The following is a 13,489-nucleotide window of genomic DNA, read 5'->3' as shown; positions in this document are numbered from 1 at the left end:
TAGTAACAACTGTCATGGAGAATGTTCCACACAGTCGTCTGGGTTACCCTATACTGGTGGGCCAACTGCCTGGTATGGACACGGTGGTTACCCTCCACAGTGTTGATCACACTTTTCTCCAAGTCCAGTGTGTGAACATTTCGGGTACATTCTTCATGATTTCTTGCTTTCTGAAATGACCCTGTCTCAGACAAATGACGAAATACTATTGCACACATTGAATGCTGTGGTTGTTGTCAGTGGAGATAGGTTTTCTGATACAATCTTGCTGCCTGCTGCCCATTGCCATTTGCCTTTCCATTAGTAAATACCATATCAGCAAGCTGTTGACTCAAATACAGAACCACTGTGTACATTATCACATCCACTACAAGGTGAGTCAGTAACAGAAGTGAATTGGACATGACATTACCAATTACTATGGCAGGAGAGGGCACTAGGACATGATGCATGAGGAACACTACCACACTGTAGGAGGAAACCATGCATACTGTGGCTGCATGGTACAGCACATATCAAATCACGGCCTCTGTTACAAAGTACCATTGAATAAATTGTTACTACATGGAAACCATGCATTTTTGGAAATAAGTTCATTAGACTTTTTTTGTTCCTTATCCTCTAATCAATCAATCCCTTGAGTTTGTACATGGTGGAAAAAAATCAGGAAAAATCACTCTGTGCAACTAACTACCTAACTATACTGTTAACAGTAATGGTCTTATAAAACTCCCCTGCTGTATGGCCAGAGTTATTTTTACAGTCGAAGTTCCTTCATGTGAAGAATGAAATACAAGGATCTACATCAGAAGACAAATAAAAATTACACTGTATGGCAGATGACATTCAAGTTGATAACCCCCATCTGTCTAGGGTGTCTACAGACACATCTTCAGCCAGGAATCTCATTGACGGAGTAGAATTGTCTTCAATGATGAGTCCCACTTTGAACTTAGCCCCTATGGCCAACAAAGATGTATCTGGAGACACACCGGACATCAGTGGGATACCAACCTGACTGTTGCCCAACATACATCTTGACAACCAGGAATGATGGTCGGGGGCACAATTTCTTTTCATAGCAAGACTTCTTTGATTTTCGTGCATGGCAGCATTACAGCACAATGGTATATCAATGATATTCTATGCTTTGTTTTGTTTTCCCTTATGGCAAGCCGTCCTGGGCTTACGTTTCACTAAGATAATGCATGCTCATACATTGTGAGAATTTCTACTGCTTATCTTCTTGCTTGTCAAATCCTACCTTCGCCAGCAAGTTCACCACATCTCTCATCAACTGAGAGCATCTGGAGTATTATGTGCAGGACCCTCCACCCATATTGGGAGTTTGATGATTGAACATACCAATTATACAGAATTTGGCATGATATTCCTCAGGAGGCCATCCAACAACTCTATCAATAAATGCCAAGCCAAATAACTGCTTGCATAAGGCCTAGAAGTAATCTCATCCATTACTGTGTTGCTCAATTAGTGAAGCTCTTTCTCTCAAGTAAATCATCCAGTTTTTTTGAAATTGTAATCATTTGTTTGTCTGAAAATGTACATAACATCTGCTGATTTCCACCCTATTTGATTAATCACTTTATGGAACCTTTTTTAAAGAGCGTTTCTACCAGGAACTCCTCAGTCCAATCACAAAGCAAATTTGATATTCTGCACGTTCATTTATTATTCATTAAATGACAATGTGGAATTGTATTAAAGCCTTACAGAAGCTAGTAGCTGGGAAATAGTATCTGTTGTCTTCTGGGGACAGAGTCAGCTCAGTTTCACATCATCATTGTTTTCAAAATCCAATAACTCAAAATATTTTGTAGACTGCCATTAGAAGAGGAGTAAGTATCCCATCAGTTCTAGTCAGCTTTCCTCTGTTGCATGAATTTATTAGGTTTTCTATCCCATTGTCACTTGTTTTGATGTCTGTTATTTTACTGTTTGTATTATGATTGTAAGGAGAAAGCAGGTTACCAACTTCCTCAGCTAAAACTTTGGACAAAAGAATTTTGTATTTTGGTTTTCTCTCTGCCATCCTCTTATTCAGTGTTATTATGGTTATTGCACATCAAACTTCAGACTGCAAATGGATCAAATGGAGTAATACATGAATAAAAGTATTAAAAAATTAAAAGCTTAGTATCACTTCACATTGACACGAAACAAATGCAAACAAAAAACCAAGTTGAAAATGCAAACAAAAGAAAAGTGTCTCCAAAAAGTATATGGGAAAGCTTGAGGAAAAGTGTTAACACTAATGAGAAAAATAAGGCAGGGAAGAACAGATAACAAAATAAGGGAAAATAAAGAAAATTAGCATTTGGCTTTTCCCTCTTAATATCAATGATTCTAAATTCTAGAAGTGGAAACTGGGTTACTAACATACATTTGGATCTCCAAATGAAACTAAGTACTGTTCATGCTAATCTTTTCATTTTTGGTTTCTTTTCTATAGTTTTCAATTTTCTATTTACTAACTGTATCATAATTTTTGCTCTGTCAAGATCTAAGTTTGCCTCATTACTTCATTTTCTTTCATTAATTATGAACTGTCCTTTATGTCCTTTATGTTATTTTCTCGTTAACTGTATCATAATTTTTGCTCTGTCAAGATCTATGTTTGCCTCATTACTTCATTTTCTTTCATTAAGTATGAACTGTCCTTTATGTTATTTTCTCGTTGTGTTCCTATTGTTTTTACACTAGTCCTTGTTTTCTCTCCACATTTACTTTTGTTTGCATTTGGAACTTCGCATTATTCCTTTTCCTGTTCTCCACATCTACAGCAATGGAGGAGCATTAGAAAATACCTACAGTTTCAGATATAAGCACATATATGAATCTGAAGAAAAGACTTATTTTCTGTTCCAGATATTATTAATACTTTTATTTTATGACTCATTTAAGCTGATAGCTGCACTTTTGAAAAAAAAAAAAGAAAAAAGAAAAAAAAAAAACCATTATAAATAGAAGACACATACAAACAACAAATTCACGAATAATGAATGGGTTTTTCTGAAGGGTTGCATCACGAGAAAGTACTTGTTCATCAAGATCATCTCCTTTTGAAATTCTGGCATGTGAGTGCTCCGATGTCCCTACGGGAAAAAAATCAAATAGTAAATTCTAGATTGCACATGTAATTGTAAAAAAAAAAAATTAATGAGCAAAAACTGTAATCATCATTAAATAATTTCATTACTAACCTACATCAAACACAGACTGGTCTTTGAGATGGCGATAGCGTGAGCGGAGATGAAAGTTTATGCCTGTTATAGAATCAAGATTGAACTTGTGGCACCAGTAAAGGATTTTCAGTTGCTGGTCATAAAAAGAGATACGACCCTTTGTATTTCCTGTCACAACCACTCTGAAACAAATATTATTAGCACTATAAAGAGGCAAAGTTGACACATGTATCCAGAAATAACATGAAAGTATTTGAGTTGATTATCCAGGCCATAATTTTCACTGAATGATTTGCAAATTACTAGATATTTTCTTTTTTCAACAACTTAGATGTTTTCTATTTGTTAAAATGTAATTGGATAAATAAAAGTTCTACTCACCAAGCAGCTGCAGGAGAATACACATATAGAGGTACTGAAATTTGCAAGCTTCCAGAGTCAGTAGCTCCTTCTTTTGGCAGAAGGGTTGAAGGGGGAGGAATAGGGATGAAGAAAAAGTACTGGTGAGGTTTAGGAAATGGCGAGAATTTGGTTAAGCTCACCCAGAAACCTCTGTCAGGACAGACTTACCAGATGGGACAAAATTGAGAAGTGGACAGATTTTTTTTAAAACTTGAGAGCTTAAAGATGGAAGACAGGGTAAAACACAAGACAGAGACTGCACACAAATTTATAAGAGTGGAAAGCTAAGGGCATTTTATGTGGTATAGGTGGGGGTGGGTGAAGGGGTGGGGTGGTAGAAAAATAAACATATTGGGAAAAAAATATAAAAAATGAAAAGAGAGTGAAGAAAGACATAATCACTGAAAAGAAATGCTGAGACCAACGAAATTAACACAAATTAAGGATAGGTGGGTAATGAGAACCAAGGATATGTTGTAATGCTATTTCCAACCTGTGGAGTTCTAAGAAACTGGTGTCTGGGAGAAGAATCCAGATGGCATGTGTAGTGAAAGATGCACCTAGGTCTTGACTGTCATGTTGTAGAGCATGCTCTACGATAAGATATTGTGTGTTGCACTATACGACCTTTGCCTATGCCAGTCATCCTAACTGATAACTTGTAAAGGGCAAAACAGTGTTTAAATAACAGCTGGTCCATGACATGTATCATTTCACAAATGTAGTATACATTTTGATAGTTACAGAGCTGGTACAGGTAGTTGTAGGAAATTGCATAAGGCAAGTCTGATTGTGGGGATGGTCATAGGAGTAGTAGACATAGAGCAGCAAAATGGCTGCAGAAGGAGTAAGGGTATTGCAAGGTGATTATGGAGACTGGGAGGGCAGCAAAAACTGTTCAGGTGTGGTGAGCAAAAAGTCAAAAGAATGGACTGCGTTTCAGGGCATGATTTTAGAAAGTCATAACCTTATCAAAGCAGTTGATCAGTACATTCAAGACGTGGATAATACTGTGTGCTAAGAGTATTCCTAAGTTTTTTCTGGTAAAGGGTCTGCATGTGAACAAATACGTTTGCTTTGAATATCAGAGCTGTATGGGAGGAAATTTATGGCATGGAAATGATGGCAACTGTCAGAATGTAAATACTGTTGTTTGTTAATACGTTTAATGTGAACAGAAATGTGTAGTTGACCCTCAGTGAGGGTGACATGAACATAAACCAAAGTGACCTGGGATTCAGAATAGGAGCAAATGAAATTTAATTGGATGAATATATTTAGAGATTTCAAGAATTCTAACAGGCCAGCCTCACAACGAGTCCATAGGTGAAGACATCATCAATGTATCTAAACCATACCATGTGCTGAAGGCTTATGGATCCCAGGAAAGCCCCCCTCCAAGTGACCCATGAAAAGGCTGGCATAGTAGGGAGCCATCCTGTTCCCTATTAGTAAGTACAAAGTTGATTAATGTGAGCAGGGAGGAAATCATAGATTTGGAATCTGGTGGGTGCGAACTGAGGAAATATTCAGTAGCAGACAGACCATGTACATGGAGGATGTTGATACAGAGGGAGATTTCATCAATGGCCACAAGTAAGGTATGTGGTGGGAATGAGACAGACACCGATTTCACATGATCTAAGAAATGGTTAGTATCTTTAATATAGGAGGGAAGTCTCTGTACTATAAAGTGGAGGTGTTGATCACCAAAGGCAAATACACATATGGTGTGTGCTTTGAAGCAAACAAATATGGGATGGCCACAGCAATTGGGTTTGTGGATTTTAGGAAGAAGGTAAAAGGTGGGGGGAGGGGGGGGGGTGTTGTTTGGGTGGGGTAAGAAGTTTTGTGGATTGAGGTGCTAGTCCTTGTGAGGCCTTGAAATTTTAAGTATGGACTGTAGGTCAGTTTGTATCAGAGACATGGGTTCTTGATGGCAGATGCTGTATGTAGAGGTGTCAGACAGCTGGTGGAGACCCTCTGTTACGTATTTCCCTCAGCCAAGTACCACAGTTGTCGATCCTTTGTCTGCTAGGAGGATAATGATGGTGTCATCATTTTTTAGGGAACAATGAGCCTGAAGTTTACCAGAGGACAGGGTCATGTTGTAGAGATCTGTGGAAGGGTTGTGAAGCAATGCTAGATGTTTGTAATTCTTGGAAGGCTTGTAAGAAATGATTTTCAGGAACTGGTTGTGGATCAAGTTGGGATCATGGTTGGAGCTATTCACAGCAGGATCCAATCTCATGTTTTCTGCTGGAATGGTTTTGGGATTGGGTTGCAAAGTAATATTTCCAGTTGACATTATGTGTGAAGGAAAGTAGACCCTTCACCAAGGCAGCATGATTAAATCCAGGTTTAGGGCTTAAAGTGAGACCTATGGTAATACTGAAAATTCAGGAGGGGGAGATTGTCAAAGTGTCTGTTAGTTGTTGGTAGTTGAAATATACAATGAATTATGGTACCCCTTAGGGGAATGACAGCAAGGGACAGGAAAGGACATCAGGTGCATGCAGGGGACTCACAACATGTTGAAGAGGCTATTCCAGAAGCCCTTGAGGGAACAGGGTGAAACCAGCTGCAGATTGTGGCACAATTGGAACAAATTATGTCTGTGTTCTGACTCTGATGTCATACTTTGGTCATTCCAGCTACTGGCAGAGAAGTTTGAGAAGACCAGCCTTGTGTATGAAGTTTCAATGAAGCTCAAATTCTGCAGCATTTTCCCCAGAACTGATCAGGCCCCTTTGGTTCTGAAGTCGAAGGACTGAACTAGGAACTTGAAAGGTCCTGTGACAACCTAGGCTGCGACGTCCTGGACTTCTGCCACCAGATTGAGAGCTGTAGGGTCTCCCTAAATGGGTTTGGCAAGATGGGTTTGGGCAAGATTCAGTATCTGGGGTAGGCATAAAATGATAATTGGATCCTTCTACCACCCACTGGAATCATCTCCTGATGTAAGTGAAAACTTTAGAGAAAACGTCAGTTCATGTGCACTACACATCAGAGGCTGCTACTCAGGTGGCTGACTGTGTGTAGGGTGCACTCCAGTGTTTTCTAGATTAGGCAACTCTCCATCCAATTCAGATAATGATAGCTGCAGGGACCCAGAAGTATCAGTGTAATAGCAAAAGAAATGCCTTCCATAGGTGAGAGTATTAAAATACTAATGGTAAACTGCTGAAGAATGCACAACAAAGTGCCAGAGTTTGAAGCGCTCACAAAAAGCAGGGAAGCCCACTAATACTAGGTACAGAAATCTGGTTAAAACATGAAATTGACAGCAGTCAATTTTTGGTGAAAACTTAAGTGTACATCAAAAGGATAGGCAAATGGGAAAGGGAGGTTACATATTTGTTGCAGCTGACAAGAAACTCAAATCTACGAAGAAAGAAATTGAAGATGGATGTCAGATTGTTTGGGCAAGATTCAGTATCAGGGGTAGGCATAAAATGATAATTGGATCCTTCTATTACCCACCAGACTCATCTCCTGATGTAAGCAAAAACTTTTAGAGAAAACCCTTACTTCACTTGCATATAAGTTTCCCACCCACACAGTGGAGACTTTAATCATCTGACAATTAATTGGCAAAATTACAGTTTTCTTCATGGTGGGATTGATAATATATCCTGTGAAACATTACAAAATGCCTTCTCTGAAAACTACTTAGAACAGAGAGTTTGCACCCTACTCACATTGTAAATATTATGGATCTACTGGCAACAAATAGATCTGATCTCTTTGAAGATGTCCACATTGAAACTGGTATCAGTGAGCATGATACGGTTGTTTATATACATAGACAGTGTTAAACAAAGCATAGGGCTAGAGATAGAGAGATACTGAATGAAACACATTTGGCTGTCAAGACTGCAATGCATGATGCCTTCAATGCATCAGAATATTGCTAAATGATCATTTACAGAACCAAAAGTAATTCTGGTCATATATAATAGCTGCTAGTACCACCAAATTTAGCATCCAGTCCCTAATGAATAAGATAGGAACTGAAATTGAAGGTAGCATGGCAACAGTTGAAATGCTGAACTCCATTTTCAAACGTTCCTTTACAAAGGAAAACCCAGGAGAATTGCCCCAATTCAGTCCCTGTACTACTGAAAAGATGAGTAAAATCAGTATTGGCATCAGTGGAGTTGAGAAATAACCTGAAATCATTAAAACTGAACAAAGCTCCAGAAACTGATGAAATCCCTGAAAGATTTTATACAGAATTTGCAGTTGCGTAAGCCCCTCTTCTAACTATAACGTATTATAAAGGCCTTTAAGTTAAAACTGTGTCCAGTTCTTGGAAAAAAGCACAGGTCACACCCATTTACAAGAAGGATAGTAGAAGTGATCTCCAAAATTACCGTCCAGTATCCTTGACAATGATTTGTTGTAGAAACTTATAACATATTCTGAGCTAAAACATAATGAGGTACCTCGAACAGAATGACCTCCTCAATGCTAGCCAGTATGGATTACAAAAAAAATTGATCTTGTGAAACCCAACTTGCATTTTACTCACATTACATACTGAAAGCTTTGATTGAGGACAGTCAGGTAGATGCAGTATTTCTTGATTTCTGAAAAGCATTTGGCTCAGCATCACACCTATGCTTATTGTCAAAAGTATGATCATATGGGGTTTCAAGTGAAATTTGTGAATGGATTGATGATTTGTTGGTAGGGAGGAAGCAACACATTATCTTTATCTTAGATTGAGAGTCATTGTCAAATGTAGAAGTAACTTAGATGTGCCCCAAGAAATTGTGCTGCAACCCTTGCTGTTCATGTTGTATATTAATGATCTTGCAGACAATATGGATAATAACATTAGGCTTTTTGCAGATGATTCAGCTACCTATAATGAGGTACAATTGAAAGAAGCTGCATAAATATTCAGTCAGATCTTGTCGAGATCTCAAAGTGGTGGAAGACTTGCAACTTACTTTAAATGTTCAGAAATGTAAACTTGTGCACTTCACAGAATGAAAAAAAAATAGTATCCTTTAACTATAACATCAGTAAGTCACTGTTGGAGTCAGCCAACTCATACAAATACCTGGGTGTAGCACTTTGTGGGATATGAAATGGAATGGTCACATAAGTTTAGTCATGGGTAATGCAAGTGGTAAACTTTGGTTTGTTATTAGAATATTGGGGAAATGCAGTCAATCTACAGAAGAGATTGCTTACAAATCTTTGTGTGTCTGGTTCTAGAATATTGCTCAAGTGTGTGGGACTTATAACAAATAGGACTAACAGGGTATATTGAACATACACAGAAAATGGCAGCATGAACGGTCACAGGTTTGTTTAATCCATGGGAGAATATCACAGAGATACTGAAGGAACTGAACTGGAAGACTTTTGAAGATAGACATAAACTATCGCTAGAAAATCTGTAAAGAAATCTGTAAAAACTGGTTTTAAATGATGACTTAGGAATATACTACAACCTCTATGTATTGCTCTAATAGGGATCATGAGGATATGATTAGAATAATTACTGCATGCACAGAGGCATTCAAATAATCATTCTTCCCATGTTCCATATGTGAATGGACTGGGAAGAAACCATAATAACTGCTATAATGAGATAAATGAGATATACTCTCTGCCATGCACCTCACAATGGTTTGTAAGCTATAGATATAGATGTAGAATCAGACAATGGAAAATCCAGGATGGAATACTGACAATATCATGAAAAATATTGTTGGTGCTCACCAATAGCGGAGATGCTGAGTCACAGATAGACACAACAAAAAGACTGTCAAAGCTTTCGACCAACCAAAGTGGCCTTCGCAGCCAGAAACTATGGTCAAATGTGTGTGAGCTGTGGTTGTGTGTGTGTGGTTGTGTGTGTGTGTGTGTGTGTGTGTGTGTGTGTGTTTGTGTGTGTTGTCTAATTCTGATGACAGTCTTTGCAGCTGAAAGCTTTGTTTGGCAGTCTTTTTGTTGTGCCTGTCTGTGACTCAGCATCTCCACTACATGATGAGTAGCAACTACTCTTTTCATGATGTAGATGTAGATGAGAGGTTGAAAATAATGTATTATTGTGACTGGCTCTTGAGATCATGAGATATCACTGCTCTGGGAGGCAGTGTGTCTGTTTCACTGCACAAGCCATCTGGATTCTTCCCCCAGATACCAATTTCTCAGAGCTCCACAGGTGTGAACTAGCTTTACAACATGTCCTGGATTTGCACCAGCCACCTGGTTTTAATTTAAATTAATTTCTTTGGACTCAGTATTTCTTCTCAATAACTATTCCTTTCTGCACTTTCTTTTAGTTTTAAGTATCTTTTATCTTCTGGGCTGTGTATTCCCCTACCCACTTAGTTCTCCACTCTTTCTAACTCAGGCACAATGTTTTGTTAGTAATATCTTGTGTGGTGGTGCCTAAACATAAGTCATTTGTTTTCTCATCTATAATTTGAAATATTTGGTAGTCTTGTGCAGTATTTAGATATTACAGCCTTTTACAAGGGTCTGAAAAATATTTGTGAGGACAGCCAGAAAGTGATGAGAAAATACTGTCCATAATCTTCATTTCACAGGTCCACTTCTCATCCTGCCTAAACTAAAATAAACTGTTCTGACACTCTATGTATAACGTAAAGAAGTCAGGTACCACAATAAACAAATAAGGCAAGCACTAAAAATAAGCACACAAGCAAATAAAATTTCTGCAATGCCCACCTGAAAACACTGAATAACAAAAATACTAAAAGAGATGCTGTCAAAGCAAGTAAACAAACCCCTGCAAAGAAAGGTCAAAGTAGAATTAAGGTGACAGCAATACAGAAAAGAAAATTCATGGTAGCTAGGCACTGGGTTCTTCTTAATACTCATTGCCAAATGTTGAATTTTGCCTAGTCATCAAATACGGAGTGTCTAGGAAACCTGCTTTCTTGGATCACTAGACAACAATTGATGCAAATCATATCAATAAGTTTTATTACAAAAGGAAAAAATACAATCCTTAACTTTGTGTTAAACAGATGTATTGCAAGCAAAGGGCAACAAGCAAAATAATCAATGTCCCTCAGTATAACAATTTCAAGTTTGAGCTACATAGAATGTATGAACACAGTAATGAGCTTTGACACTTCTATTAAGGTCGCTGGTCATCAAGCTTCTTGTAGAACTGGGCTGCAGCCAGTCAGGCATGGCGCTTATATTCTCTTCACATAGAGGCCACTGCTGTCACATTTTCATTATGGAGAGGGGTCAGTCAGCATGCAATTGGCTGACGTATTCTTCACAGCCCTCTCTGCTCTCTCATTCCCGACTGACACACCGGTACTTGACTTTATGCCGTAACAAAGACTAACCCAAATTTTTCTATAAGTATCTCTGTACTTTATTTATGTTCTATGAGATCCTTTGAACTCTAGAGTTTTCCACATGGAACAGAAGGTAAATTGTGGCCTCTGAGCTGTTTCAGTTTTAGCTTCTGTGTCTTGAAGATTTACAATATGATCTTGAAATTGGTGCAGTTTCGTCATTACATATTAAGAACATGGTGCACTCATCTTGGCTTTGTAGATTAATAACAAAGATGAATTAATCTAATCTGTCTTACAAAATTTAGGCACTAAAATTGGTTTTCTCTAATAATTCAAAAAGTAGATGAGATATCTTCATGGAAACTTCTATCGTATGTTTCTATGATAAATTCAATCTAATTCGAGAAGCAGAACTTTGTAATTTGAATATTATGTGCTTCTAATATTTCAAAAAAGTGGAATAATTCAAAAAGTACAAGAGGTAGATTCCTGAAAATCTCTATCATGAAATTTTTATGATAAACTGTTCTAATTCCAGAATTAGAACTTTCTATTGTTAATCCTGTATGTCTCTTAGAATTTTCTAAAATGTGTATTTTTTTAAATAACTAATTAGTACCCCATCTTGAGATGTACAATATTTAACTTTTTCATAGTCTTACATAATCTGACAAAGTTTTGAAACAATATTTAAAAATTTAATTTTATGTAAGCATGCAGTGCAATCTCTTTGTTAGCAGCTTACAGCAAACATTCGATGCTTTATTGGAATGAACTTGGCCAATGGAGTGGGAAAAATCTGTCTTGTGTATTACCCTGTTTTAACAACTTGAAGCTCCCAGATTTTCAAATCTTGTCTAATGCAGTCCCCAACAATCAGTCTTTCCTTCTCGTCCTGTCTGGTAAATATCTCCTGACATAGGGTTCTGGGTGACTTTTCTGAACTTTCCCATTTTCGTAAACCCCATCAGTCTTTTTCCTTCAATTCTTCTTCCTTTCTCTTCAACCCTTCTGCCAGAAGAAGCAGTCACTGGCTCTGAAAGCTTGCAAATTTGATAACTTTATAGGAATGTTTTTTGCCAATGCTTTTTATCTACTCCAATTACATTACATATTTTCTTTGGTTTTTATCTTAACATGTAGATTTAGAGTCCCCAAAAAATGAATTAGACAGGGACACACAAAAAATTATTCCCATGCAAAGATTGTATTAGTGGGTGATATCAAGTCATTCATTTCAGCATCATGTATGCTTAACTAAAACCTACAACTACTACACTCTAAATCTAAAAATCATAATGAAATTTATTTCATACTGAGCAATTAATACAATCCATACAGAAATACAATTTCAGGAACTCATACGGATTATTCTTCTGAATACATCATGTAAGGATATTGGCATTTAGATTTAATAAAACTACAGTTTTGAGTTTAAAAATACATTGTACATTGGTAAATGTGAAAGAACAGTGTTACAATGTTTGATTTTTGTCATCATCATAAAAAAGAATACTTGTGAATTAGAAAATACTATGGTAATGAAATATTTTCAAAAGAGTGCCTTTCTGTTTATTTTAGAGGAAGACAGAACTCTTTTTGAGAGAACAATGGATTTTCTGATATAATTTATGGAAAACGGGAATACGAATAATTGTACATAAAACAAACTGTTCGCATAAATGTCTATATATACATATATTTCAGCACAAAAAAAGATACAAGTCTACACCGTACAAGGTACAAAGACTGACTGGAGTATTAACATCGCATCTCGTCAGAGCAGTTAGAGTTCAAAGATCATGCTTTATGTGGTCGATGTGACCCCTCCCCCCCCCCCCCCCCCCCCATCACCCCGCAGCATGGAGTATGGCCTGTGAGGCCGGAGGGGAGGTCATGAGGTCGTGTGGGCGTTGGCGTCGGAGTGAATAGTCCGAGGCGGCAGGCGTTGGAAGCTCCAACTCAGTCAGGGCGGCGTGCGAAGGTGTGGTGATGGGCTGCAGGTCCACATCATAATCAGACAGCCAGTTGGGGTGGACGATGCATTGGCAGGCCAGGGAGTAGAGGTGTGAGGAGGGGTGAGGCATGTGAGCATACCTGACCCAAATGCACATTGAGCCATCCAAGGAGATGAATGCACGAACTCTTGATGGATCACACTCTCACAGGAGGGACAAGTTATGCACTATTTTGACATCTAGTTCCTTGTTGAGTGTTGAGTCTGCAGTGTCTGTAAGGAGCATGAGCACACGTTCATCAAAAGCGACAATCAACACATCGTCGATACGGTTAGGTGGTACATTGCAGTGCAAGTTGAAAGTCAGGAAGCAAGTCTCTCCAGTAGATTAAATGCCATCAAAACCTGCGCATGGGGTTGATGACGAGATGCTTGGGAAGCCCGCGAACTGCAGTGATGAATCATCAGAAGGAGAAGACCCTACGATGGGATGAGCTAACTCATTATTGGGCTCAGCAATGGAAAATTTGTCCGGGTGGTCTGACTGGGATGGCAGAGGGGCGTCGGAGTCCATGAAAGCAGGCTTGATCCTGTGTAGCAAAATGGTCTGTGGGTGATCT

At 38.2% G+C, this 13,489-nt stretch overlaps 1 protein-coding gene across 1 annotated transcript in view; it reads right to left on the bottom strand.

The window, feature by feature from the left end:
- LOC126189843 (cilia- and flagella-associated protein 251-like) overlaps window positions 1–13,489 on the bottom strand; it is a 794,634-nt gene that overhangs the window by 431,155 nt on the left and 349,990 nt on the right. Inside the window, exons 10-11 of the mRNA XM_049930974.1 lie at window positions 3,225–3,388; window positions 3,000–3,116 (exon numbers count right to left, since the gene is read on the bottom strand). Of these exons, the coding sequence (XP_049786931.1) occupies window positions 3,000–3,116; window positions 3,225–3,388 (281 nt within the window). The remainder of the gene's footprint in view (window positions 1–2,999; window positions 3,117–3,224; window positions 3,389–13,489) is intronic.

Source organism: Schistocerca cancellata, chromosome 1 (genome assembly GCF_023864275.1).
Source record: "Schistocerca cancellata isolate TAMUIC-IGC-003103 chromosome 1, iqSchCanc2.1, whole genome shotgun sequence".
In the NCBI taxonomy this organism is placed as follows: domain Eukaryota; kingdom Metazoa; phylum Arthropoda; class Insecta; order Orthoptera; family Acrididae; genus Schistocerca; species Schistocerca cancellata.
The sequence above is the reverse complement of the archived record's forward strand: the minus strand, read 5'-3'. Positions and strand labels throughout refer to the sequence as shown.